This window comes from Mesoplodon mirus (assembly GCF_964341445.2).
Source record: "Mesoplodon mirus genome assembly, chromosome: 3".
Classification (NCBI taxonomy): domain Eukaryota; kingdom Metazoa; phylum Chordata; class Mammalia; order Artiodactyla; family Ziphiidae; genus Mesoplodon; species Mesoplodon mirus.
In genome coordinates this window covers 185,867,827-185,893,035 of record NC_138978.1, presented here as the reverse complement: position 1 = coordinate 185,893,035, position 25,209 = coordinate 185,867,827, and the positions used below count along the sequence as shown (strand labels likewise).

The 25,209-nt window shown below is 38.9% G+C and overlaps 1 protein-coding gene across 2 annotated transcripts in view; it reads left to right on the top strand.

Annotated features, from left to right (window-relative positions):
• The window catches only part of KCTD3 (potassium channel tetramerization domain containing 3), a 71,730-nt gene extending 50,288 nt beyond the window's left edge, over window positions 1-21,442 (top strand). Inside the window, exons 14-18 of one of the 2 annotated variants that reach the window (XM_082613801.1) lie at window positions 1,778-1,933; window positions 14,703-14,799; window positions 18,563-18,747; window positions 18,833-18,965; window positions 19,716-21,442. In XM_082613801.1, the coding sequence (XP_082469927.1) occupies window positions 1,778-1,933; window positions 14,703-14,799; window positions 18,563-18,747; window positions 18,833-18,965; window positions 19,716-20,277 (1,133 nt within the window). In that variant the 3' untranslated portion in view covers window positions 20,278-21,442. Of the gene's footprint in view, window positions 1-1,777; window positions 1,934-14,702; window positions 14,800-18,562; window positions 18,748-18,826; window positions 18,966-19,715 lie in introns of both variants that reach the window. The other variant, XM_082613800.1, reaches the window with a different exon arrangement.
• The last annotated feature ends 3,767 nt before the right edge of the window (window positions 21,443-25,209 follow it).

Below are 25,209 nucleotides of genomic sequence, written 5' to 3'. Positions count from 1 at the left end.
TTGCCTTAGAACCTTTGCACTTGTTCTTTTCATTTGACATCTTCTTTCTTAGATGTTTGTTTCGCTGTCTCTCCTTGACATTCAGGTCTCATTTCAAATATCTCCTCAGTGAGGCCTCCTTGGCCACCCTGTCTAAACTAGCCAGCCCTCTCTCTACAGACTTTCTGCTATCAGTATCTTGATTTGTTTTCTTCACAGACTTATCACTCTGTTTCTTATTTATCATCTCTTTCCCTTTTCTAGAATATAGTAAGCTTCTACAGCAGCAGAAACTTTTGTTCTCCACCCTATTGTCAGCACTTAGCTTAGTCCTTACGAATAAATGTATAAAATGAGGTAATTTGGTCCTGTGAGAAAATAGACTATTTCTTTGCAAGATTGTTCTGATGTTTAAATGACAATGCCATACTCAGTAGCAGTTGATATTATTTTGATGGTAATGATGTTATTGTTGTATGTGATGTCAAAGAACTACATAGTTAAATTTGCATTTTAACACAAGTATTTCATGTAGGTTTGAAATGTTAGATAATGATTAATACTAACAAAATTGCATAATTGCATTTTTTTCTGAATTTTATTTTTTATACAGCAGGTTCTTATCTGCTTTATACATATTAGTGTATATATGTCAATCCCAATCCATAATGGCATTTTTGAGTCAGCTAGAAGTATGTTATTTTTCTGAATCCTAGTAAGCTTAATAATGATATTAGGAAATTATTTCCCATGAAGCTGATTCAGTAGCCTAGAAGTAAATGTCTTCTTTTTCACCAGAAAACTGGCATCCTGAGAACTGAGAATTTTGTTGTATAAGTAATATATGTACACTTTTTATTCTTATTGCTGTTGGTCAAAATTAAATTTCTAAAGTTTTGTTTAAAATATGCAACTGTGTCATTTTATCCAGTAGGAAATGTTGTGTGCACATAAGAAATTTTGGGTACTTTCCTAGTAGATACTGATGAGTTCATAATAAATGGCAAATTAATACATTTTTTATTAAGGCATGCCACAAAAGTACAGTTCTTACATTAACGATACCATTTTTTTTTGGTTTATGTTTTTTAGTAGAGTATCTATTCAGACAGAAAAAACAGCAGAAATAGATTACTTGTTAGGAGATATCTCAATATATACCCACTTAATATTACCGTGAAAAAATAAAGCTAATTGGAATGTTTCTTAAATGCAGACCCTCATATAAAAATAATTCTCAGCTTTAGTATTGAAATCTTAATTTTTCTTGATGCAATTGTGAATGAGCAATAAATAACTGGTTCCTATAAGCTTTTTGACAAATGTTATTTGTGCCAATAAATTCTCAGTAGCTCCTGATCTTGGTTGTTTAATATTGGAGTAACATAAGCAGAAACAATTTATATGGTTGGAAAAAATAAACTAGGCAACTTGTTTACAGTGGAGTTTAACCACAGAACAGAAAAATATTCAGCATCTTCTCTCTTACATACACTTTTTTTTTTAACCTTCTCTAAATTCATACCCTACAGGCTACTTTTATAAGGATCCATAGATTTTACTTATATACCTTCTATTTGCAGTAAGGTAAACCATATTCAATTATCTCATTTTTGTTGGCTAGGTACAAATTAAGTGTAATTTTAAGATAAGTAAGCTGTTTGCCACTCACAATGTGCTACTATCTGTTTACTGTAAATTATAGTGAAAAAAGTTAAAATACGTTTATAAAAGTGATTTTGTTGGTGCTCTCATAATCTATATTTAACACCTGTTGTGTGCTCTCTTTCTCTCCTAGTCTGTGCAGATAATAATCATGTCCGGACATGGACGGTAACACGATTCAGAGGAATGATCTCTACTCAGCCAGGTTCTACTCCTCTAGCATCGTTCAAGATACTGTCCCTGGAGGAGACAGAAAGCCATGGAAGCTATTCCTCCGGAAACGACATAGGTGGGCTAGATCTTTCGGGGGGACATTTTCAAGTACTGTGTAGGCAATGCTGAAGAAGTATATTATCTGTAGTAGAAACCTAAAAAGGAGTTTTAAATATAAATTTTTCATTTTCACTTTGAAACTCATTTAAAACAGAAGTTTAATGTTTTTCTGATTAAGTTCTATAAAGTCACAAAATATACAATTTCTTTGACTTTATGAAGGTACAAAAGTGATACACATTTAATAGAAACAGTACTTTGAATTTTGAATTTTGAACTTTTCCCGGGCTAGGGATATGTGGTACCATATTCTCTCGTGGTATCGGGCAGCAGCAGGCCAAAGTTCCCAGTCAGCCGCATGACCACAAGGGTAAACAAGTGATGTGCTTAGAATCAGTCCATACCCACATAGCCATTCTCTTTTTCACTTTCAGTATTCAATAAATTACATGAGATATTCAATACTTTACTACAAAATGGACTCCGTATTAGATGATTTTGCCCAACTGTAGGCTAATGTGAGTGTTCTGAGCACACTTAAGGTAGGCTAGGGTAAGCTATGATGTTTGGTAGCTTAGGTGTACTAAATGCATTTTTTTTTTTTTTTTTTGCGGTACGCGGGCCTCTCACTGCTGTGGCCTCTCCCGTTGCGGAGCACAGGCTCCGGACGCACAGGCTCAGCGTCCATGGCTCACGGGCCCAGCCGCTCCGCGGCATGTGGGATCTTCCTGGACCGGGGCACGAACCCGTGTCCCCTGCATCGGCAGGCGGACTCTCAACCACTGCGCCACCAGGGAAGCCCCAGAAATAGTTATCTTTAAAAAATGTAAGCTTCTGAAGAGAATTGTAGTACCACAGTCTTAGCAGTTTTAGAAAGAGAACTGCTCAGTGTTGTCACTTTTATCAATTGCTGTGTGATCCCAGTTCCCAGTGTGATGATAGGCACTGAAAGTTTTATTTCGACAACAATTTTTTTTCCAGCTTTATTGAGATATAATTGACATATAACATAGTGTAAGTTAAAGGTGTAGCATCAACAGATATTGAGTACTTTTGCTCCAGGCATTAGAAATCTAAAAAATTGCAGTGAACATCAACTCACACTATAGTGAGCGGTGGGAATAAAAAGCAAGTGATTGTATTTTGCACACTGCTCAAGTGCATAGGACGGAAAGCCCCCAGGAGAGGGTGCTAGTCTGTGTGCTAGGTGTTGTAACACACACTCATATTTAATCTTTTTGACAATTCTGTGAGGTAGATCTTACCCCCACTTAACTTTGACAGAAGCCAGTGTTCAGGCAGAGCACTTCACAGAGGTCTGAATGTTTGAACTGAGAGAGGCGGCGGGGGGTGATGCTAGGAGTTTGAACTGAGATGTGAAGGTGTAAGTTCCAGGACGGGGACATTCCTGGAAGGGAAAACAGCATGTTAAAAGGATAGAGGCCAGTAGAACCTGGCAGGTTTGGCAGATGTCAAGAACGTCATTAATTGTTGGTATGTAGCTGAGAATAGTAGGACATGAGACTAGGTAGATAGGCAGGCGTCAGATCAGGGAGCACATGTGTAATGTGAATAAAAGATATTTAGAAGCAGCCCTGTAAATTACTTAAGACAGTCATATGTAAAATGTTTAAAAGGGCCAGGGAGATGTTTTTTCTTTTCTGTTCATAGTTTTGTTTAAAAAAAAAATCCTAAGAAGTAGACATGTAGACTAGTGGAACAGAATAGAAAGTCCAGTGTTGGTGCAGGTGGCAGGGGTGGAGTGTAGATGGTAAAGGGGGTTGGAGTAACAGATACTGGAAACAGCTGTGCCAGAAAGAAATGGAGCTAGTTAGAAGGTGAGCACATTCAAAGGTCATAGGTTTGAGTCCTCTTCCTTTCTTCCCCATTGAAGATAACAGAGATGTAAGGATATTTTTTTGTGTTCTCTGAAGGAAAAGTGCTAATTTGGGCAAAAGTGTTGGAGAAACTATAAGAGGGGAGGTATGGATAATTACTTAAGGTATGAAGTTATGTGAGAATCTCACATCAGTAATAAAGTTTGAGGGAGAGGGAAGATATAGTCCCGTAATCCTCTTTCCTGGTTATTTCACCCGTCATCAATATTTTGACTTTGTTTATGGGTTATTGAGTGAGGACTGTCTTTTCATTTCAATAGAATTAGACTTCAGAGAGTTGTGCAGGAATTGGGCAACTGCATAGCTTAGTGAAAAGCCAGACAGCTTGGGTTTGGATTCCAGTTCCATCAAGTAGAACCTAAGAGATCTTTGGTTAACTAACCGGTTGGTGCCTTACTTTTCTCGTTTGTAAAATGGAGATGATAATAGTGCATCCTTTATGTGGTTGTTATGATGATTCAAATGAGTGATTTGTAAAGCATGTAGTGTACATAGTAAGCATAAGTATTTGCTAACTAATAAGAGTGTTATTCTGTTTGTTAATTAGGTATGATTCACGTAAGATAACTTGGGATATACTATCTTTAAAAAATGTGTTGTACATCACATACTTTTTGTGAATGATGAGTTGATACTTAGCTAATGAGTATCGGGAAAGAATTATTAAAATTTTATGTGTAAGTTTTGCATAAAAACACTTTATATTGTTCACATTCTTTCTAAAACACATGAGCCATTTTCCTACCTTGCCAAGTACAATAAAGTAAAAATAATTGAATTTACCATTTAGATTGAAATCCTTGAAGGGTACAACAGGCTCTGATAAATGAAATTCTACTTAATGAAGTTGTACTTTATTTTTTAAGATTTTGCATGTTAAGTTTTCCAAAAAAGTAACATCAATACATAAAGTAACTTCATGTATACATCCCTTTCTTGAAGTGATAAGAAACTGAGCACACTCTGAAAGATAGTAAATGTAGAGCTTATATTTTAACAGGTCTCCTTCTAGTACTCTTAATGTATAATCTCAAGCAAATTATTGCCTTCAGTTTTTACAGGCTTAGTGCATAAAATATAATTTTGAAATGTTATATAAATTCGTTTGAATTTTTGAATTATTTTTTTATACAGCAGGTTCTTTTTTAACATCTTTATTGGAGTATAATTGCTTTACAGTGGTGTGTTAGTTTTTGCTTTATAACAAAGTGAATCAGCTATACATATACATATATCTCCATATCTCTTCCCTCTTGGGTCTCCCTCCCTCCCACCTTCCCTATCCCACCCCTCTAGGTGGTCAAAATGCACCAAACTGACCTCCCTGTGCTATGCGGCTGCTTCCCACTAGCTATAGGTGTTACATTTGGTAGTGTATATATGTCCATGCCACTCTCTCACTTTGTCCCAGCTTACCCTTCTCCCTCCCCATGTCCTTAAGTCCATTCTGTAGTAGGTCTGCATCTTTATTCCTGTCCTGCCCCTAGGTTCTTCATAACCATTTTTGTTTGTTTGTTTTTTTAGATTCCATATATATGTGTTAGCATACGGTATTTGTTTTTCTCTTTCTGACTTACTTCACTCTGTATGACAGACTCTAAGTCCATCCACCTCACTACAAATAACTCAATTTCGTTTCTTTTTATGGCTGAGTAATATTCCATTGTGTATATGTGCCACGTCTTCTTTATCCATTCATCTGTCGATGGACACTTAGGTTGCTTCCATGTCCTGGCTATTGTAAATAGTGCTGCAGTGAACATTGTGGTACATGACTCTTTTTGAATTATGGTTTTCTCAGGGTATATGCCCAGTAGTGGGATTGCTGGGTCATATGGTAGTTCTATTTGCAGTTTTTTAAGGAACCTCCATGCTGTTCTCCATACTGGCTGTATCAATTTACATTCCCACCAACAGTGCAAGAGGGTTCCCTTTTCTCCAAACCCTCTCCAGCATTTATTTGTAGATTTTTTCATGATGGCCATTCTGACTGGTGTGAGGTGATAACTCATTGTAGTTTTTTTTTTTTTTTTTTTTTGCGGTACGCGGGCCCCTCACTGTTGTGGCCCCTCCCGCTGTGGAGCACAGGCTCCAGGCGCGCAGGCTCAGTGACCATGGCTACGGGCCCAGCTGCCCCGCGGCATGTGGGATCTTCCCGGACCGGGACACGAACCTGTGTCCCCTGCATCGGCAGGTGGACTCTCAACCACTGCACCACCAGGGAAGCCCTCATTGTAGTTTTGATTTGCATTTCTCTAATGATTAATGACGTTGACCGTTCTTTCATGTGTTTGTTGACAATCTGTATATCTTCTTTGGAGAAATGTCTATTTAGGTCTTCTGCCCATTTTTGGATTGGGTTGTTTGTTTTTTTGATATTGAGCTGCATGAGCTGCTTGTAAATTTTGGAGATTAATCATTTGTCAGTTGCTTCATTTGCAAATATTTTCTCCCATTCTGAGGGTTATCTTTTTTTTTTTTTTTTTTTTTTTTGCTACGCGGGCCTCTCACTGTTGTGGTCTCTCCCGTTGCGGAGCACAGGCTCCGGACGCGCAGGCTCAGCAGCCATGGCTCACGGGCCTAGCCACTCCGCGGCATGTGGGATCTTCCCAGACCGGGGCACGAACCTGTGTCCCCTGCATCGGCAGGTGGACTCTCAACCACCGGGCCACCAGGGAAGCCCAGAGGGTTGTCTCTTTGTCTTGTTTATGGTTTCCTTTGCTGTGCAAAAGCTTTTAAGTTTCATTAGGTCCCATTTCTTTGTTTTTGTTTTTATTTCCATTTCTCGAGGAGGTGGGTCAAAAAGGATCTTGCTGTGATTTATGTCATGGAGTGTTCTTCCTATGTTTTCCTCTAAGAGTTTGATAGTGTCTGGCCTTACATTTAGGTCTTTAATCCATTTTGAGTCTATCTTTGTGTATGGTGTTAGGAAGTGTTCTAATTTCATACTTTTACATGTACCTGTCCACTTTTCCCAGCACCACTTAATGAAGAGGCTGTCTTTTCTCCATTGTATAGTCTTGCCTCCTTTATCAAAGATAAGGTAACCATATGTGCATGGGTTTATCTCTGGGCTTTCTATCCTGTTCCATTGATGGATATTTCTTTTTTTGTGCCAGTACCATATTGTCTTCATTACTGTAGCTTTGTAGTATAGTCTGAAGTTGGGGAGCCTGATTCCTCCAGCTCTGTTTTTCTTTCTCAAGATTATTGCTTTGGCTGTTTGGGGTCTTCTGTGTTTCCATACAAATAGTGAAGTTTTTTGTTCTACTTCTGTGAAAAATGCCAGTGGTAGTTTGATAGGGATTGCATTGAATCCCTAGATTGCTGTGGGTAGTATAGTCATTTTCACAATGTTGATTCTTCCAATCCAAGAACATGGTATATCTCTCCACCTGTTTATATCATCTTTAATTTCTTTCATTGGTGTCTTATAGTTTTCTGCATACAGGTCTTTTGTCTCCTTAGGTAGGTTTATTCCTAGATATTTTATTCTTTTTGTTGCAGTGGTAAATAGTAGTATTTCCTTAATTTTCTTTCAGATTTTTCATCATTAGTGCATAGGAATTCAAGAGATTTCTGTGCATTAATTTTGTATCCTGCTACTTTACCAAATTCACTGATTAGCTCTATTAGTTTTCTGCTAGCATCTTTAGGATTCTCTGTGTATAGTGTCATGTCATCTGCACACAGTGACAGCTTTACTTCTTCTTTTCCAATTGGGAATCTTTTTATTTCTTTTTCTTCTCTGATTCCTGTGGCTAAAACTTCCAAAACTATGTTGAATAATAGTGGTGAGAGTGGGCAACCTTGTCTTGTTCCTGATCGTAGTGGAAATGGTTTCCGTTTTTCACCATTGAGGACGATGTTGGCTGTGGGTTTGTCATATACGGCTTTTATTATATTGAGGTAAGTTCCCTCTATGCCTACTTTCTGCAGGGTTTTTATCATAAATGGGTGTTGAATTTTGTCGAAAGCTTTTTCTGCATCTATTGAGATATCGTGGGGTTTTTTTGCGGTACGCGGGCCTCTCACTGTTGTGGCCTCTCCCATTGCGGAGCACAGGCTCTGAACGCGCAGGCTGAGCGGCCGTGGCTCATGGGCCTAGCCACTCTGCGGCATGTGGGATCTTCCCGGACCGTAGCACGAACCCGTGTCCCCTGCATCAGCAGGCGGACTCTCAACCACTGCGTCACCAGGGAAGCCCTATTGTGTGGTTTTTATTCTTCAGTTTGTTAATATGGTGTATCACATTAATTGGTTTGTGTATATTGAAGAATCCTTGCATTCCTGGAATAAACCCCACTTGATCATGGTGTATGATCCTTTTAATGTGCTGTTGGATTGTTTGCTAGTATTTTGTTCAGGATTTTTGCATCTATGTTCATCAGTGATATTGGCCTGTAGTTTTCTTTCTTTGTGACATCCTTGCCTGGTTTTGGTATCAAGGTGATGGTGGCCTCGTAGAATGAGTTTGGGAGTGTTCCTCCCTCTGCTATATTTTGGAAGAGTTTGAGAAGGATAGGTGTTATCTCTTCTCTAAATGTTTGATAGAATTCGCCTGTGAAGCCATCTGGTCCTGGGCTTTTGTTTGTTGGAAGATTTTTTATCACAGTTTCAATTTCAGTGCCTGTGATTGGTCTGTTCATATTTTCTATTTCTTCCTGATTCAGTCTTGGCAGGTTGTGCATTTCTGAGAATTTGTCCATTTCTTCCAGGTTGTCCATTTTATTGGCATAGAGTTGCTTGTAGGAATCTCTCATGATCTTTTGTATTTCTGCAGTGTCAGTTGTTACTTCTCCTTTTTCATTTCTAATTCTACTGATTTGAGTCTTCTCCCTTTTTTGCTTCATGAGTCTGGCTGATGGTTTATCAATTTTGTTCATCTTGTCAAAGAACCAGATTTTAGTTTTATTGATCTTTGCTATTGTTTCCTTCATTTCTTTTTCACTTATTTCTTTTTTTTTTTTTTTTTTTTTTCCTTTTTGCGGGCCTCTCACTGTTGTGGCCTCTCCCGTTGCGGAGCACAGGCTCCGGATGCGCAGGCCCAGCGGCCATGGCTCACGGGCCCAGCCGCTCCGCGGCATATGGGATCCTCCCAGACCGGGGCACGAACCCGCATCCCCTGCATCGGCAGGCGGACTCTCAACCACTGCGCCACCAGGGAGGCCCTTTTTTCACTTATTTCTGATCTGATCTTTATGATTTCTTTCCTTCTGCCAACTTAGGGTTTTTTTGTTCTTTTTATAATTGTTTTAGGTGTAATGTTAGGTTGTTTATTTGAGATGTTTCTTGTTTCTTAAGGTAGGATTGTATTGCTATAAACTTCCCTCTTAGTACTGCTTTTGCTGCATCCAATAGGTTTTGGGTCACCATGTTTTCATTGTCATTTGTTTCTTGGTAGTTTTTGATTTCCTCTTTGATTTCTTCAGCGATCTCTTGGTTATTAAGTAGTGTGTTGTTTAGTCTCCATGTGTTTGTATTTCTTACAGACTGTTTCCTGTAGTTGATATCTAGTTTCATAGCGTTGTGGTCCAAAAAGATACTTGATACGATTTCAGTTTTCTTCAATTTACCAAGGCTTGATTTGTGACCCAAGATATGATCTGTCCTGGGGAATGTTCCATGACCACTTGAGAAGAAAGTGTATTCTGTTGTTTTTGGATGGAATGTTCTAAAATATCAATTAAGTCTATCTTGTTTAATGTATCATTTAAAGCTTGTGTTTCCTTATTTATTTTCATTTTGATGATCTGTCCGTTGGTGAAAGTGGGGTGCTAAAGTCCCCTACTATGATTGTGTTACTGTTGATTTCCCCTTTTATGGCTGTTAACATTTGCCTTATGTATTGAGGTGCTCCTATGTTGGGTGCATAAATATTTACCATTGTTATATCTTCTTCTTTTTTGTTTGTTTGTTTTTTTTTTTTTTTCTTTTTTTTTTTTTGCGGTATGCGGGCCTCTCACTGTTGTGGCCTCTCCCGTTGCGGAGCACAGGCTCCGGATGCGCAGGCCCAGCGGCCATGGCTCACGGGCCCAGCCGCTCCGCGGCATATGGGATCCTCCCAGACCGGGGCACGAACCCGTATCCCCTGCATCGGCAGGCGGACTCTCAACCACTGCGCCACCAGGGAGGCCCAATATATCTTCTTCTTGAGTTGATCCCTTTATCATTATGTAGTATCCTTCTTTGTCTCTTGTAATAGTCTTTGTTTTAAAGTTTATTTTGTCTGATACGAGAATTGCTACTCCAGCTTTCTTTTGATTTCCATTTGCATGGAATGTCTTTTTCCAAACCCTCACTTTCAGTTTGTATGCGTCCCTAGGTCTGAAGTGGGTCTCTTGTAGACAGCATATATACGGGTGTTGTTTTTGTATCCATTCAGCCAGTCTAAGTCTTTTGGTTGGAGCATTTAATCCATTTACATTTAAGGTAATTATCGATATGTATGTTCCTATTACCATTTTCTTAATTGTTTTGGATTTGTTATTGTAGATCTTTTCCTTCTCTTCTGTTTCCTGCCTAGTGAAAGCTGGTTTGGTGGTGCTGAATTCTCTTAGCTTTTGCTTGTCTGTAAAGGTTTTAATTTCTCCATCGAATCTGAATGAGATCCTTGCTGGGTAGAGTGATCTTCATTGGAGGTTTTTCCCTTTCATCACTTTAAATAATGTCCTGCCACTCCCTTCTGGCTTGCAGAGTTTCTGCTGGAAGATCAGCTGTTAACCTTATGGGGATTCCCTTGTGTGTTATTTGTTTTCCCCTTGGTGCTTTCAATATTTTTTCTTTGTATTTAATTTTTGATAATTTGATCAATATGCGTCCTGGCATATTTCTCCTTGGATTTATCCTGTATGGGACTCTCTGTGCTTCCGGGAGTTGATTAACTATTTTCTTTCCCATATTAGGGAATTTTCAACTATAGTCTCTTCAAATATTTTCTCAGTCCCTTTCTTTTTCTCTTATTCTTCTAGGACCTCTGTAATTCAAATGTTGGTGCATTTAATGTTGTCTCAGAGGTCTCTGAGACTGTCCTCAATTCTTTTCATTCTTTTTTCTTTATTATGCCCTGCAGTAGTTATTTCCACTATTTTATCTTCCAGGTGACTTATCTGTTGTTCTGCCTCAGTTATTCTGCTATTGATTCCTTCTAGAGAATTTTTAATTTCATTTATTGTGTTCTTCATCATTGTTTGTTTGCTCTTTAGTTCTTCTGTTTACAAGATTTTGGATCACTTTACTATCATTATTCTGAATTCTTTTTCAGGTAGACTGCCTGTTTCCTCTCATTTATTTGGTCTGGTGGGTTTTTACCTTGCTCCTTCATCTGCTGTGTGTTTTTCTGTCTTCTCATTTTGCTTATCTTAATGTGTTTGGGGTCTCCTTTTCGCAGGCTGCAGGTTCGTAGTTCCTGTTGTTTTTGGTGTCTGACCCCAGTGGCAAAGGTTGGTTCAGTGGGTTGTGTAGGCTTCCTGGTGGAGGGGACTAGTGCCTGTGTTCTGGTGGATGAGGCTGGATCTTGTCTTTCTGGTGGGCAGGTCCGCATACGGTGGTGTGTTTTGTGGTGTCTGTGACCTTATTTTAATTTTAGGCAGCCTTTTTGCTAGTGGGTGGGGTTGTGTTCCTGTCTTGCTAGTTGTTTGGCATAGGGTGTCATGCACTGTAGCTTGCTGGTCGTTGAGTGGAGCTGGGTCTGTCTTGGCGTTGAGATGGAGATCTATGGGAGATGTTTGCTGTTAGATAGTACACAGAGCCGGGAGGTCTCTGGTGGACCAGTGTCTGGAACTCGGCTCTCCCATCTCAGAGGCACAGGCCTGACACCTGACCAGAGCACCAAGACCCTGTCATCTACATGGCTCAGAATAAAAGGGAGAAAAAAAAGAAAGTAAATAAATAAATAAACAAAATAAAATAAAGTTATTTTTAAAAATGATTAAAAATTTAAAAAATTAAAAAGTAATTTAAAAAAAACAGAAGAGCAGCTAAACCAAAACAGAAATCCACCAGTGATAAGAAGTGCTAAAAACTATACTAAAATAAATAAATAAATAAAAGGACAGACATAACCCTACTACAAATGGTAAAAAAGCAAAGCTATACAGACAGAATCACACACAGAAGCCTACACATAGACACTCACAAAAAGAGAAAAAGGGAAAAAATATATATCATTGCTCCCAAAGTCCACCCCCTCATTTTGTGATGATTCGTTGTCTATTCAGGTATTCCACAGATGCAGGGTACATCACGTTGATTGTGGAGATTTAATCCGCTGCTCCTGAGGCTGCTGGGAGAGATTTCCCTTTCTCTTCTTTGTTCGTACAGCTCCTGGGGTTCGGCTTTGGAATTGGACCCGCCTCTGCATGTAGGTCGCCTGAGGGCATCTGTTCTTCGCTCAGACAGGACGGGGTTAAAGGAGCAGCTGATTCGGGGGCTCTGGGTCACTCTGGCCATGGGGAGGGAGCGGTATGGAGTGCAGGGCGAGCCTGCGGTGGCAGAGGCCAGCGTGACGTTGCACCAGCCTGAGGTGCGCCATGTGTTCTCCAGGGGAAGTTGTCCCTGCAGCATGGGAGCCTGGCAGTGGCGCGCTGCGCAGGCTCCCGTTAGGGGAGGTGTGGATAGTGACCTGTGCTTGCACACAGGCTTCTTGGTGGCTGCAGTAGCAGCCTTAGCATTTCATGCCAGTCTCTGGTGTCCGCGCTGATAGCCACGGCTCACAGCCGTCTCTGGAGCTCCTTTAAGCAGGGCTCTTAATCCCCTCTCCTCGCGCACCAGGAAACAGAGGCAAGAAAAAGCCTCTTGTCTCTTCGGCAGCTCCAGACTTTTTCCCGGACTCCCTCCCGGCCAGCTGTGGCGCACTAACCCCTTCAGGCTGTGTTCATGCCGCCAGTCCTCTCCCTGCGCTCCAACCGAAGCCCAAGCCTCAGCTCCCAGCCCCGCCCGCCCCGGTGGGTGAGCAGACAAGCCTCTCGGGCTGGTGAGTGCTGGTTGGCACTGATCCTCTGTGCAGGAATCTCTCCGCTTTGCCCTCCGCACCCCTGTTGCTGTGCTCTCTCCTCTGTGGCTCCGAAGCTCCCCCACTCTGCCACCTGCAGTCTCCACCAGTGAAGGGGCTTCCTAGTGTGTGGAAACCTTTCCTCCTTCACGGCTCCCTCCCACTGGTGCAGGTCCAGTCTCTATTCTTTTGTCTCTGTTTTTTCTTTTTTCTTTTGCCATACCCAGGTATGTGGGGAGTTTCTTGCCTTTTGGGAGGTCTGAGGTCTCCTCCCAGCGTTCAGTAGGTGTTCTGTAGGAGTTGTTCCATATGTAGATGTATTTCTGATGTATTTGTGGGGAGGAGGGTGATCTCCACGTCTTACTCCTCCACCATCTTGAATGACGCCCCAGCAGGTTCTTATTAGTTATCCATTTTATACTTATTAGTGTATATATGTCAATCCCAGTTTCCCAATTCATCACACCAGCACCCCCTCGCCTCTTTCCCCCCTTGGTGTCCATATGTTTATCTGGTTCTCAATTTTTGCCCTGCAAACTGGTTCATCTGTACCATTTTTCTAGGTTCCACATAAATGCATTAATACATGATATTTGTTTTTCTCTTCTGACTTACTTCACTCTGTATGACAGTGTCTGGATCCATCCACATCTCTACAAATGACCCAATTTCCTTCCTTTTAATGGCTGAGTAATATACCATTGTATATATGTACCGCATCTTTATCCATTCGTCTGTCGATGGGCATTTAGGTTGCTTCCATGACCTGGCTATTGTAAATAGTGCTGCAATGAACAATGGGGTGCATGTGTCTTTTTGAATTATGTTTTTCTCTGGGTATATGCCCAGTAGTGGGATTGCTGGGTCATAAGGTAATTCTATTCTATTAGTTTTTTAAGGAGCCTCCATACTGTTCTCCATAGTGGCTGTATCAGTTTACATTCCCACCAACAGTGCAAGAGGGTTCCCTTTTCTCCACACCCTTTCCAGCATTTGTTTGTAGATTTTCTGAAGAGGTCCATTCTAACTGGTTTGAGGTGATACCTCATTGTAGGTTTTTTTTTTTTGCGGTACGCGGGCCCCTCACTGTTGTGGCCTCTCCCGTTGCGGAGCACAGGCTCTGGACGCGCAGGCCCAGTGGCCATGGCTCACGGGCCCAGTCGCTCCGCAGCATGTGGGATCCTCCCAGACCGGGGCATGAACCCATCTCTCCTGCAAGCGGACTCTCAACCACTGCGCCACCAGGGAAGCCCTCATTGTAGTTTTGATTTGCATTTCTCTAATAATTAGTGATGTTGAGCAGCTTTTCATGTGCTTTTTGGCTATCTGTATCTCTTCTTTGGAGAAACGTCTGTTTAGGTGTTCAGCCAACTTTTGGATTGGGTTTTTTTTTTTTTTTAATATTGAGCTGCATGAGCTGTTTATATATTTTGGAGATTAATCCTTTGTCTGTTGATTTGTTTGCAAATGTTTTCTCCCATTCTGAGGATTGTCTTTTTGTCTTGTTTGTAGTTTCCTTTGCTGTGCAAAAGCTTTTGTTTCATTAGATCCCACTTGTTTTTTTGTTTTTTTTTCCTTTACTCTAGGAGGTGGATCAAAAAAGATCTTGCTGTGATTTATGTCAAAGAGTGTTCTTCCCGTGTTTTCCTCTACGAGTTTTATAGTGTCTGGCCTTACATTTAGGTCTCTAATCCATTTTGAGTTATTATTTTTTTTAATTTCTGATGCAATATGAACTACTTGGAGTGTTGCATTTTGTGTCTGATTTTGACATGGAATGCAATGCCACATTGACAGACATGAAGAATTCTTTTTTTTCAAAATTAATGTTCCTTTTTTTAAATGAAACCTGTTGAATTTTAATTAACTTTTGCCATTTTGTTTTCTGACCCAAGGGCCTTTTGGAGAGAGAGATGATCAACAGGTGTTTATCCAGAAAGTTGTTCCCATCACTAACAAACTGTTTGTAAGACTCTCATCTACTGGAAAGAGGTAACACTTTACTGTAAAGATATTATATTCAGAAGTCACATTTGTGTTGCAAAACATGTGAAGTCATTTGACACTGATAAATAGTGGTATCAGAAACAGATCTTTGAGAGAGACGTCTATTCTTTATCTTGTGGTCGTTTTAACTTAAAATTAAGACAGTATACTTATTGCTTATTCTCTAGAATCTACTTATGATTTTCACTAATGCTGTGGACATTTAGGAAGGACTAGCGATATGATAGTAGAACAGATACACAGTGAATTGGATGGTAGACAAGTGAAATTCTAATTCTGGCACTTCCTCTTACTAGCTATGTAAATTCAACCTAACTTACTTTGTTTGTGAGCCTCAGTTTCTTTTAAACTTTAACTACCTTGTCAAGATTTCACTGAGTGAAAAACATGCAAAATACCTTGCATAGTCCCTATAATTGATGCTCAGTAGGAGTTAGTTTCTTCCTCTTTTTCATTTGACTAAAATTGTACTTCACTTAAAATTATTATTTACAGCCTCAAACATATTGCACTGTAACATTTCTCCTCTTTAAAAACAAATTTTTTGCATGTCAAGAAAGTGAAAAAAGTAAAATTCCTATTAGTAGTTACTAAGTAGGTTACAAATTTTTATATTAATGTTACTAATGCTAGTGATATTTTAAAGAATTTCTCTATTATCTTTTCTTCAGCATGTGATCGCTGATGTCTTAATATTTTAATGATAAAAGTCTTTGAATGATAAATTTTCTTTCCATCAAAGTTCATTGCATGTAGTCATCAGTGATTGTTAAATGAATTGATTCCAGAAAATGGTTTTTGTGTTCTAAACTTTTTATTTTTTAAGAAAATATTATTAGGAACCTACAGTGTAGTTAGAGGCCAGATTTTTATCTGGAGAAATGCATCACTGCACTTTAGTGTTGGTGTACATGTTAGGTGAAGAAGCTGCCAAATGGTTTAAAGCTGCTGTTATAACAGTGTTCTCTAACAATGTAGTCTTTCATATTCTTCTTCAGTGCTCATGTCCTCTCCAGTGTTGTTCTTTCAGTAAGTATTGTTCTGTCACTTCAAACAATAGCAGAGTGTTGTAATCAACTATAATTTCTGCATGATAAAACAAGTTTTATATAGTTTTTAAGTTTATGATTCCAGAGGAAAAGCTATAGTTGTAAAGATAATAAGCCAAGGAGCCAGGTTGGAAATGTTTTTTTCTCTCATTTAAAATCCAGGCCCTTAGGCTTTATTCCCCCTCCCCTCCATAAAAAAAACTAATTGTACAAATTACTTTGTAATATTAAATAGGAAGTCAGCCCCTTATGAAGCTAATGTGAAGCAAAGCTTTTCGTTTAAAGACAGTTCAGGTTCTTAATAGTGAGAAGTGAAATGAAAGGGCTTTATAAGTAGGCAGGAAAAAAAACTTGTAAAAACTTTTAAAGGAAGAAGTAATTCTAAGGAATCTATCCCATAGGAAAAATTAAAAGAGCCAAATCATATTCATATGTTTGTTTTCATGCACTTAGGCTTGTTTTAATTGTTTAATTTTATTGAAGTTTGGTTGATTTACAATGTTGTATTTATTTCTGCTGTACAGCAATGTGATTTGGTTTTTTATATATATATATATATATATATATATACACACACACACACACACATACACACACACACATATTCTTTTTCATATTCTTTTCCACTATGGTTTGTCACAGGGATACTGAATATAGTTCCCTGTGCTATACAGTGGGACCTTATTTATCCATCCTGTATATAATCATTTGCATCTGCTAATCCCAAACTCCCAATCCATCCCTCCTCTCCCTTGGCAACCACAAGTCTGTTCTCTATGTCTGTGAGTCTACTTCTAGTTCATAAATAAGTTCATTTGTGTCATATTTTAGATTCCACATAAAAGTGATACATGATATTTGTCTTTGACTTCACTTAGTATGATAATCTCTATGTCCATCCACGTTGGTACAAGTGGCATTATTTCATTCTTTTTTTATGGCTGAGTAGTATTCCATTGTAGACAGGTTATCTTCTTTATCCATTCAACTGTCGATGGACATTTAGGTTGTTTCCATGTCTTGGCTATTGTGAATAGTGATGCTGTGAAATAGAGGTGCTTGTATCTTTTCGAATTAGAGCTTTGTCTGGATATACGCCCAGGAGTAGGATTGCTGGATCATATGGCAACTCTGTTTTTAGTTTAAGGAATCTCCATACTGTTCTCCATAGTGGCTGTACCAATTTACATTCCTGCCTTCAGTGTAGGAGGGTTCCCTTTTTGGTCTTCTGCCCATTTTTTGATTGGGTTGTTTTTTTGTATTAAGTTGTATGAGCTGTTTGTATATTTTGGAAATTAAACCCTTGTTGGGTGCATCATTTGCAAATGTTTTCTCCCAGTCTGTAGGTTGTGTTTTCATTTTGTTCATGGTTTCCTTTGCTGTACTAAAGCTTGTAAGTTTGATTAGGTCCCATTTATTTATTTTTGCTTTTATTTCTATTGCCTTGGGAGACTGACCTCAGAAAACATTGGTATGAATTATGCTAGAGAATGCTTAGCCTGTGTTCTCTTCTAGGAATGTGATGGTATCATGTCTTAAGTCTTTAAGCCATTTTGAGTTTATTTTTGTGTATGATGTGAGGGCGTGTTTTACTGTCATTGATTTGTATGGGGCTGTCCAACTGTTTTCTTAATTATTATTTACAGTGGGACATCCTTATCCAGGACTTCCCCCCTGCAGGTGGATACCACAATCCCCTGATACTTAAGTCCCTTATATGAACTGGTGTAGTACAGTCAGCCCTCTGTGTCTATGGGTTCCACATTATGGAGGGCTGACTGTAGTTTTAAACAGAAACAGGAATCTAGATTTTAAAAAATATTTTGTCAATTCACAGATATTATTGAAAAATAATTAACTACATTAACAAAAATAGAAAAGTGATCATCTTGATAAACAAAAAACATTTGACAGTTCAGCAACCATTTATGATTTTTAAAAAAGAATCCTAGCACTTAATAAAGGGCAAATTCATTAATCTGATAAATAATATCTGCAAAAGTAATTGTAGCAAACCTCATACTGAATGGTGAAATACTAGCTTTTGCCTTGAGATTGGGAATGAGACTGGGATGGGCTCTGTCACTCGCTATATGTGGGCATTGCAGGAATGAACTCACCCCTTACCTTCCACCATCCTTTTCCCCGCCTGCTAGGAAGCTCAGCTAAGCTTCATATTCTGCTCCTGTGTTTCTCACATTAATATGAGTTGTTTTTCCTCTTCCTCCTTTATTTTCAGACCTTGCATTTGCCTGGCACTAATTGTTAATAATCTTTTTTTTTTTTTTTTAAATAAGCTTCCTCAACTTTGTTTTGAAGTAGGCTGGGATAAATGTTTCAATCAAGTACAATTCTATTAACCCTTCTATGGCTTTGGGACACCATTTACTGACATTGCTTGGTCTCCTCATTTGTCAAATGTGGATAATTGCTCTTTGTCAGGTTCTTTTATCTTTTATGAAAAAAAATCAATGAAGATAGCTATAAAAATACTTTGAAAAAGTTGAATATTAATATATTGGAGAATACAAGGCTCGAATTTTATTCCTGTTGACTTTCTTTGACTCCTTTAAATCTGTTTTATATGTGTGGAAGAGTCAACTGTAACTTTGCAAAGTGACAATTAATTAATTTAAAAATCTGAATTATAAAATGTAATTTGTTCCTCATGGTTTACAACTGTACAATATCTTTTGCAGAATCTGTGAGATCCAAGCTGTTGACTGTACTACAATATCCTCATTTACAGTGAGAGAATGTGAGGGCTCCAGTAGGATGGGCTCAAGGCCAAGGCGCTACTTGTTCACAGGCCACACAAACGGCAGCATTCAGATGTGGGATCTGACCACTGCCATGGATATGGTTAACAAAAGTGAGGATAAGGGTAGGTTCCATATGGAAAGGTGTTTGGCACAGGGTAGGCTTTTGACATAAGTGATTATAGTGATGTATGTTTTCCTAAGATGTAGGTGGTCCGACTGAAGAGGAGCTACTCAAATTACTGGATCAATGTGATCTGAGCACATCTCGCTGTGCTACTCCTAATATCAGTCCAGCAACTTCTGTGGTTCAGCATAGCCGTCTTCGTGAATCAAATTCTAGGTAGGTTAAAGAGCTGAATTGATTGCTTTGGGAAAATTGGCTGAGCTATTGTAATCACATAGTTCTTTAAAGCCAAATTTTTCAAAGTACATTTTAAATTCATACTTTATGTTGCTATTCAATTTTAATTTTTTTTACTAAATTTCTCAACTATATGCATGTTTCTTTTCATAAAAAAACATTTTTTACCCTTTTACTTATTTTGTGAATTGCTGCCAGTTTGGATTATTATGTGATCAAGAATTCAATCAAAGGAAATTAGAAAAATCACATGTCCCCTTAGATGGTATGTGGAACTGGTGTTCCTATTGCCTAGGGACATATTAATAAAAATAATAACATTATCTTGTCTAATCTTACTTTGTCATTGTATTAAAAGTACATAATGCCTTAGTATATTGTTTTAGTTAACCATATTTTTTAAAAAATTCCAAAATCTGAATTAAGGGCCAAATACTGAAACTGTGTTGGTTCCACATTGGTTTTAAAGGTGTTTTCCCCAGCTTTTTTCAGCTATTCAAAAATCTAGCTTCATTGCAAATATATATGTATGGTGTATTATTTGCATTGTTAATTTTCTACACACACATACAGTATATAGCGTGCTTAAAATACATTTATATATATATAAATAAGGATATAGTATTCATTATAAAACTTATATGTTTTAACTGGTAGTTTAATTAATGAGATGTGCCCCTGAAAAATCCCAGAAAGAAATGTGAGCTGTAATTATTAACTGTATTTCAGTCTTCAGCTCCAGCACCATGAAACCATCCATGAAGCAGCTACTTATGGTTCCATGAGGCCTTACAGAGAAAGTCCCTTGTTAGCAAGAGCAAGGAGGACTGAGAGCTTTCACAGTTACAGGGACTTCCAGACTGTGAACTTGAACAGAAATGTAGAAAGAGCTGTCCCTGAAGATGGTAACTTGGGTCCAGTACAAGCTGAAGTGAAGCGGGCAACAGGGGAATGTAATGTGTATGAGAGAAAGTCTCCTGGAACCGAAGTTAAAAGTTTGAGAGAATCTGATAGTGGAGTGGAGGTGCATAAAATAGCTGAAGGTTTTCTAGAATCCAAGAAAAGGTCATCAGAAGATGAAAATGAAAATAAAGTGGAGTTACGGAAGAAAGGAGGATTTGAAGGAGGAGGATTCCTTGGAAGAAAGAAAGTCCCCCACCTGGCATCATCACCAAGTACCTCTGATGGAGGAACTGACTCACCTGGTACTGCATCCCCATCTCCTACGAAGACTACTCCATCTCCTCGGCACAAAAAAAGTGATTCTTCAGGTCAAGAGTACAGCTTGTGAAAACTCAGCAAAATGAGTAGTTTCATTAATTTAGATGAGAGTTAAACTTTACTGGATTTCAGCATATTAGCTTTTACACCAAAACTTTACAAATTAAGATTGGACTTCATTCAGTATCTTTTTGACAGAATTACCTGGGGTAAGGAGATAAAATAAGCATATCATCTCTTCAGATCTTTTGGAAATTTTTTTTTAGTTTTACAGGCACATTTAATAGATCATTTGTAAAGCAGGAGTCTATTTCAGTGTTTACTCTGTGGATTTTGGAAGCATAGTACCATGTCTTAATAAGATGGTGCCCATATAGATGAGCATCCCCTTAGAGTGTGGGAACCAACAGACTGCATTCCTAATGTTGATTATGCCTGAGATTTGTCTTGCAATGTTATATTAAGCGAATTACATAATTCTCTTTGGAGCTTAGTCTCCCAACCCTTATTGTGATTGCAAAGTGGTTTACCAGTTATTTAATGAGGTGCTATGTTTGTGAAAAAGTATGTAATTCAAAAACACTATTGAATACCAGATTACTCTGTGTAGTAGAAAGTCCTTTAGGATAATTTTATTTTAATTGTGGTCATTTTCTGAGTCTCATTGTTGGAGTTCTTAAATCTTAGCAAGCATCACCAATATTAAATTGGTCAAAAGTCAGTTTAAACTTTCTTAAAGTTGGAGCAATTGTCTGTGTTTGAACAGATGAAATAAAAATAATAAAGACAGCTTTGAGTGCCCACAAAGGAAAACTGTACCAGTTGCTAGTCTGCCTTGTTTTAGGAGCCACCGTATTTTTTTCCTGTGTTAATAATCAAGATAATTAATTAGAATGTGGCCATTTTGTTAAGCTTGAGACTGCAGTTCTGAATTTTTTGGTTAAAGGTTTTGGCTGCTGTAGAAATATTTTAAATATATTTTGAATTATAAGAACAAAAAAATTTTTGTATTTCTTTCCATTTAATTGGAATGATTTCCAAGTTTCTGCAAATAAGGTAATTGTAAATTTAAAGCATTAAGCATTTATTGGTGAATAATGTATATATTCCCATTCTGAGAAGTATAAGTGGATCAAGTCAAAATAAATTCTTTAAAGTTTACTATATTGCCAGTGGTTTCACAGCCATTCTCTTGTATTTGTCAATTAAGTCAAATAAAAGTGATTAAGACTGTGTTTTCAAGTTATTTAAGGAACAGTTATCCTGCTTAAAGTGCACCTACCATGAGTTTGTTCATGTCTTTGCTTTTTCCCATAATAAAAAAGCAGAAGGGGAGAGGGAGCAATTTATATGTATGAAAACTAACTTGTATTACCAATGAGGGGAAATATTGTTAGGCAAAGCATAATTTCATTATTACTAAGGATTGTAATTCTCTCTTACACCCTTCTTTCTCATTATCATACTCATGTAAAAGTTGGGTGGGCAAGTAAGAAAACTTTACAAATGAGTGTCTTTACCCAATCTTTTCCAAGAGTAAAAGGCTACTGGAAGTTTTTTTAAAGAATTATATAATAAAATCTTATAAAAAGGCAATTCACTATATCATTATTCTGTACTATATTTGCATTATACTACAAATCTTTTCTCTTTCACGTAACAAGAGCTTGAACATTGATGTTATAGCAGGAACTTGAGTCTACTCTGGCACTTAACTTGTAACCTTGAGCAGATTATAATGAAAAAACTGAGGCATAGCAGGGATAATTACCTTATTAGAGTTTTTGAGACCGAAAGGGGAAAAACCTCCACAGCCACCTGCATGCCACAACCTCCTCTCTTCCTCACCTCTGCTGTGTGAACTTCTTTCACTTCTTAGGAGAACAGGAACATCTTTAACACTGTCCATTGTTGTAAGGAAGAATAGGAAGATTTTAGAAAAAAGGCCATATGAGGACTCAGAAGATGGCCACCTACAAGAGCACTCTCACCAGAAACCAACCCTGACAGCACCTTGATTTCAGACTTACAGCCTCCAGAACCGTGAACAGAGATTTTCAGACAAGATGGTGGAGTTGGAGGACCTTGAGCTCACCCTCCCCTCCTGGGCACACCAAAATCACAACTAACTAACTGCTGAAAAACCATCAGTAAAAAAGACTAGAATCTCCCCCCAACGCCCCCCCCCCAAAATTCTACATCCAAAGACATAAAGAAGAAATCATGAGACAGTAGAAGGGGTGCACTCACAATATAATCAAATCCCATACCACCCAGGTGGACAACCCACAAACTGGAGAATAATTATATCACAGAACTCCTGCAGGAGTGAGAGCTCTGAGCCCCACACCAGGCTCCCCAGCCTAGGGGTCAGTCATTGGGAGGAGGAGCCTCTAGAGCATTTCCCTTTGAAGGCCTGTGGGGCTTGATTGCAGGAGCTCCACAGGACTGGGGGCAATAGGCACTCCAGTCTTGGAGGGTGCACACAAGGTCCCACACCAGGTCCCAGGGCAAAAGCCGTGACTCCGTAGGAACCTGGGCCAGACCTACCTGCTAGTCTTGGAGCAACTCCTGGGGAGGCAGGGGCAGCTGTGGCTCTCGGGAGTCATAAAAGCTGGTGGCAGATGTGGGGACCTGTGTGAACTCTAGATGGAGTCAGACATTTTGAGTCCTTGGCACCAAGACCCTGCCCCACCCAACAGCCTGTAAGCTCCAGTGCTGGGATGCCTCAGGCCAAACAACCAACAGGGTGGGAAACAGCCCCACCTATCAGCAGACGGGTTGCCTAAAGACTTCTGGACTCACAGCCACCTCTAGACACACCGCTTGACAGGGCTCAGCCCACCAGAGGGCCAAGACCCAGCTCCACCCACCAGTGGGGAGGCACCAGCCCTTCCCACCAGGAAGCCTGCACAAACCTCTCTACCATTCTCACCCACTAGGGAGCAGACACCAGAAGCAAGGAAACTACAGTCTTGCAGCCTGTAGAACTGAGTCCACAGCACAGATGAGAACCTACCCTGGGACCAACTAGCCCCTGGCCCTTGGGTGACAAGAGGGGAGTGTACTGCTGGGACACATAGTACATCCCCTACAAGGGCCACTTCTCCAAGATAGAGAAACGTAACTAAGCTACTACATACATAAAAATACAAATAGAAATTTAAACAAAATGAGACAGCAAAGGAGTATGTACCAAAGGAACAAGATAAAACCCCTGAAGAACAACTGAGTGAAGTGGAGATAGCCAATCTGCCTGAGAAAGAGTTCAGAGTAATGACTGTAAAGATGATCCAAGAACTCAGGAAAAGAATGGAAGCACAGACCGAGAAGACACAAGAAATGTTTAACAAAGAGCTAGAAAAATCTAAAGAATAAACAGATGGACTAGAAGGAATCAATAGCAGAATAAATGAGAAAGAAGAACGGATAAGTGAGCTGGAAGGCAGAATGGTGGAAATCACTGCCATGGAACAGAATAAATAACAGAATGAAAAGAGGACAGTCTAAGAGACCTCTGGGACAACATTAAATGCACCAATATTTGCATTATAGGGGTCCCAGAAGGCGAAGAGGGAAAGGGCCTGAGAAAATATTTGAAGAGATAATAGCTGAAAATTTCCCTAACACAGGAAAGGAAACAGTCACCCAGAGGGTGCCATAAAGGATAAACCCAAGGAGGAACATGCCGAGACATAGTAATCAAACTGATAAAACTGAAAGACAAAAAAATATATATATTAAAAGCAACAAAGGGAAAAGCAGCAAATAACATACAAGGGAATCCCCATAAGACTATCAACTGATATTTTGGTGGAAACTGCAGGCCAGAAGGTACAATATATTTAAAGTGATGAAAGGGGAAAACATACAACCAAGAATACTCTACCCAGCAATGCTCTTCTTTATATTTGACAGAGAAATAAAAAGCTTTACAGACAAGCAAAAGCTAAAAGAATTCAGCACCACCAAACCAGCTTTACAACAAATGCTAAAGGAACTTCTGTAAGTGGAAGCGAAAAGGCCACAACTAGAAACAAGAAAATTATAAAGTGGGAAAGCTCACCGGTAAAGGCAAAAACAGAGTAAAGGTAGGAAATCACTCACACACAGATGTAACATCAAAACCAAAAATCGTGAGAGAAGGAGAGTGCAAGTGCAGGATATTGGAAATGCATTTGAAATTAAGAGATCAGCAGCTTAAAACAATCATGTATACATATATAGACTGCTATATCAAAACCTCATGGTAACCACCAAAGAAAACTCTATAATATACACATGAAAAAGAAATCCAAACGCAACACTAAAGATAGTCATTAAATCACAAGAAGACAAAAGAGGAAAGGAAGAAAAAAGATCTACAAAAACAAGTCCAAAACAATTAACAAAATGGCAATAAGAATATACATATAGAAAATAACCTTAAATATAAATGGAGTAGATGCTCCAACCAAAAGACATAGACTGGCTGAATGGACACAAACACAAGACCTGTATATATGCTGTCTACAAGAGACCCACTTCAGATCTAGAGACACATAGACTGAAAGTGAGGGGTTGGAAAAAGGTATTCCATGCAGATGGAAGTCAAAAGAAAGCAGGAGTAGCAATAATCATATCAGAAAACTAGACTTTAAAATAAAGACTGTTACAAGAGACAACAAAGGACACTACATAATGATCAAGGGGTGATTCCAAGAAGATACAACAACTGTAAATATATGTGCACCCAACACAGGAGCCCTTCAATATATGGGGCAAATGTTAACAAAAATAAAAGGAGAAATCGACAGTAACACAATAATACAGGGTGAACTGAACACCCCACTTACCTAAATGGACAAATCATCCAGACAGAAAAGCAATAAGAAACACAGGCCTTAAATGATGCATTAGACCAGATGGACTTAATTGATATTTATGGAGCATTCCATCCAAAAACAGCAGAGTACACATTCTTCTCAAGTGCACATGGAACATTCTCCAGGATAGATCACAT